Genomic DNA, 1,263 nt, shown 5'->3' with positions numbered 1-1,263 from the left:
ATGGCCGTTGAGGGCCTCCCTCGGGACTTTAGGGGCTGGCGTCTCCATCAATGGACCTCGAGCGACGATAGGGTTCGAGGCGGTAAATCACAGGTATGTGTCCAAGTCGTCCGACTACCTATTATGGCCTTTCTGGTTGCTTTTGGGGGTCAAGATCGCCGCCGTTGCACTTTTGCCTTGCGGTCGTCCATGTCTACAAGTATGAGGACACTGTGAGGTGAGGTGAGGTGGCTGGAGGCGGCGTCGGAAGTAGAAGTGCGCAAAGCTCATATGGGGTGATTCTTCTTCCGACAGTCCTTCCTGGAAAGCCGTGGTACGGCCGCCTATTTCCACGGTACGCTCGATATCACTGCTCTGGGCGGGGCAGGCTTTGCCTCCCAGCGGACTATGGGCGAAGATCAACACTGGAACCTGGAATCCTTCGCAGGTATCGAGGTCTCGATCGATCTATCACAGTCCGACGACAATGTCTACACGCTGATCCTCAAGGACGAGCTTCTTCCTCCCAACGCATCCGACGGCCGTGAACAGGCAACGGTATCTTGGGAGTATGACTTTTCCAAATCCAAGTGCCGACCCTTCCCCCAGATCGACAGCTCTACCACCACCACGACCTCGTCTTACCAGTCTGTCTTTGTGCCATGGGACCACTTTAAACCCACATACCGTGGCAAGCTGGTCAACACACCCAAGAGTCTGGACCTGAGCAACATCAGGAGGGTCAGCATCATGATCAGGAGGTTTGATGGTTGGTTGCGGTGGATTGATTCGTCAGAGCTGACTGGTTTTTGTACAGTTTCTTTGGAGCCCAGCACGGGGATTTCCACGTGCGCGTCCTGTCCATCGTCGCGGTTGCGGTCTCGAGCACAAAACCCGCAAGGATGCTGTCAACTGTGGCGGGCAACGCAAGCAGCCACCAGAAAGATGCCCAAGTCGCCACCACTGCCGCTGTATCAGGAAATGGGAGAAGAGATGGAGAATAATGGCCACGATGGATGGTCCACTGGATTTTGAGGAAGGGGCAAACGAGATGGAGAGACATGGACTTGAACACACCGTATTTCGTTCTTCTCGCCTCGAAGCTTCGTGGAGCGTTCGTCCAGAGCGATCACCTTGTTGTCCATCGGGTCCATGTTCCATAGCTCCAAGCACTTACAGGTCTAGTCAGCGGGCGGGTCACAAACAGTTCTCGCCATGATCGCCCCTTTGCCCTTTACCCTTTACCCTTTACCCTGGTGACCAGTGACCACCCAACAAGTCCTG

At 55.0% G+C, this 1,263-nt stretch overlaps 1 protein-coding gene across 1 annotated transcript; it reads left to right on the top strand.

Annotated features, from left to right (window-relative positions):
- On the top strand, nucleotides 1–983 carry AYO20_11102 (hypothetical protein; the record flags this gene model as incomplete). Its single annotated transcript, XM_022649355.1, has 3 exons — nucleotides 1–93; nucleotides 295–740; nucleotides 797–983. 3 exons carry the CDS (start codon nucleotides 1–3, stop codon nucleotides 981–983), a joined length of 726 nt encoding a protein of 241 aa, XP_022494690.1.
- Between the last annotated feature and the right edge of the window lie 280 nt (nucleotides 984–1,263).

The sequence above is a fragment of the Fonsecaea nubica genome (assembly GCF_001646965.1).
Source record: "Fonsecaea nubica strain CBS 269.64 chromosome Unknown Scaff133, whole genome shotgun sequence".
Lineage (NCBI taxonomy): Eukaryota > Fungi > Ascomycota > Eurotiomycetes > Chaetothyriales > Herpotrichiellaceae > Fonsecaea > Fonsecaea nubica.
This window is presented reverse-complemented; position numbering and strand designations above follow the sequence as displayed.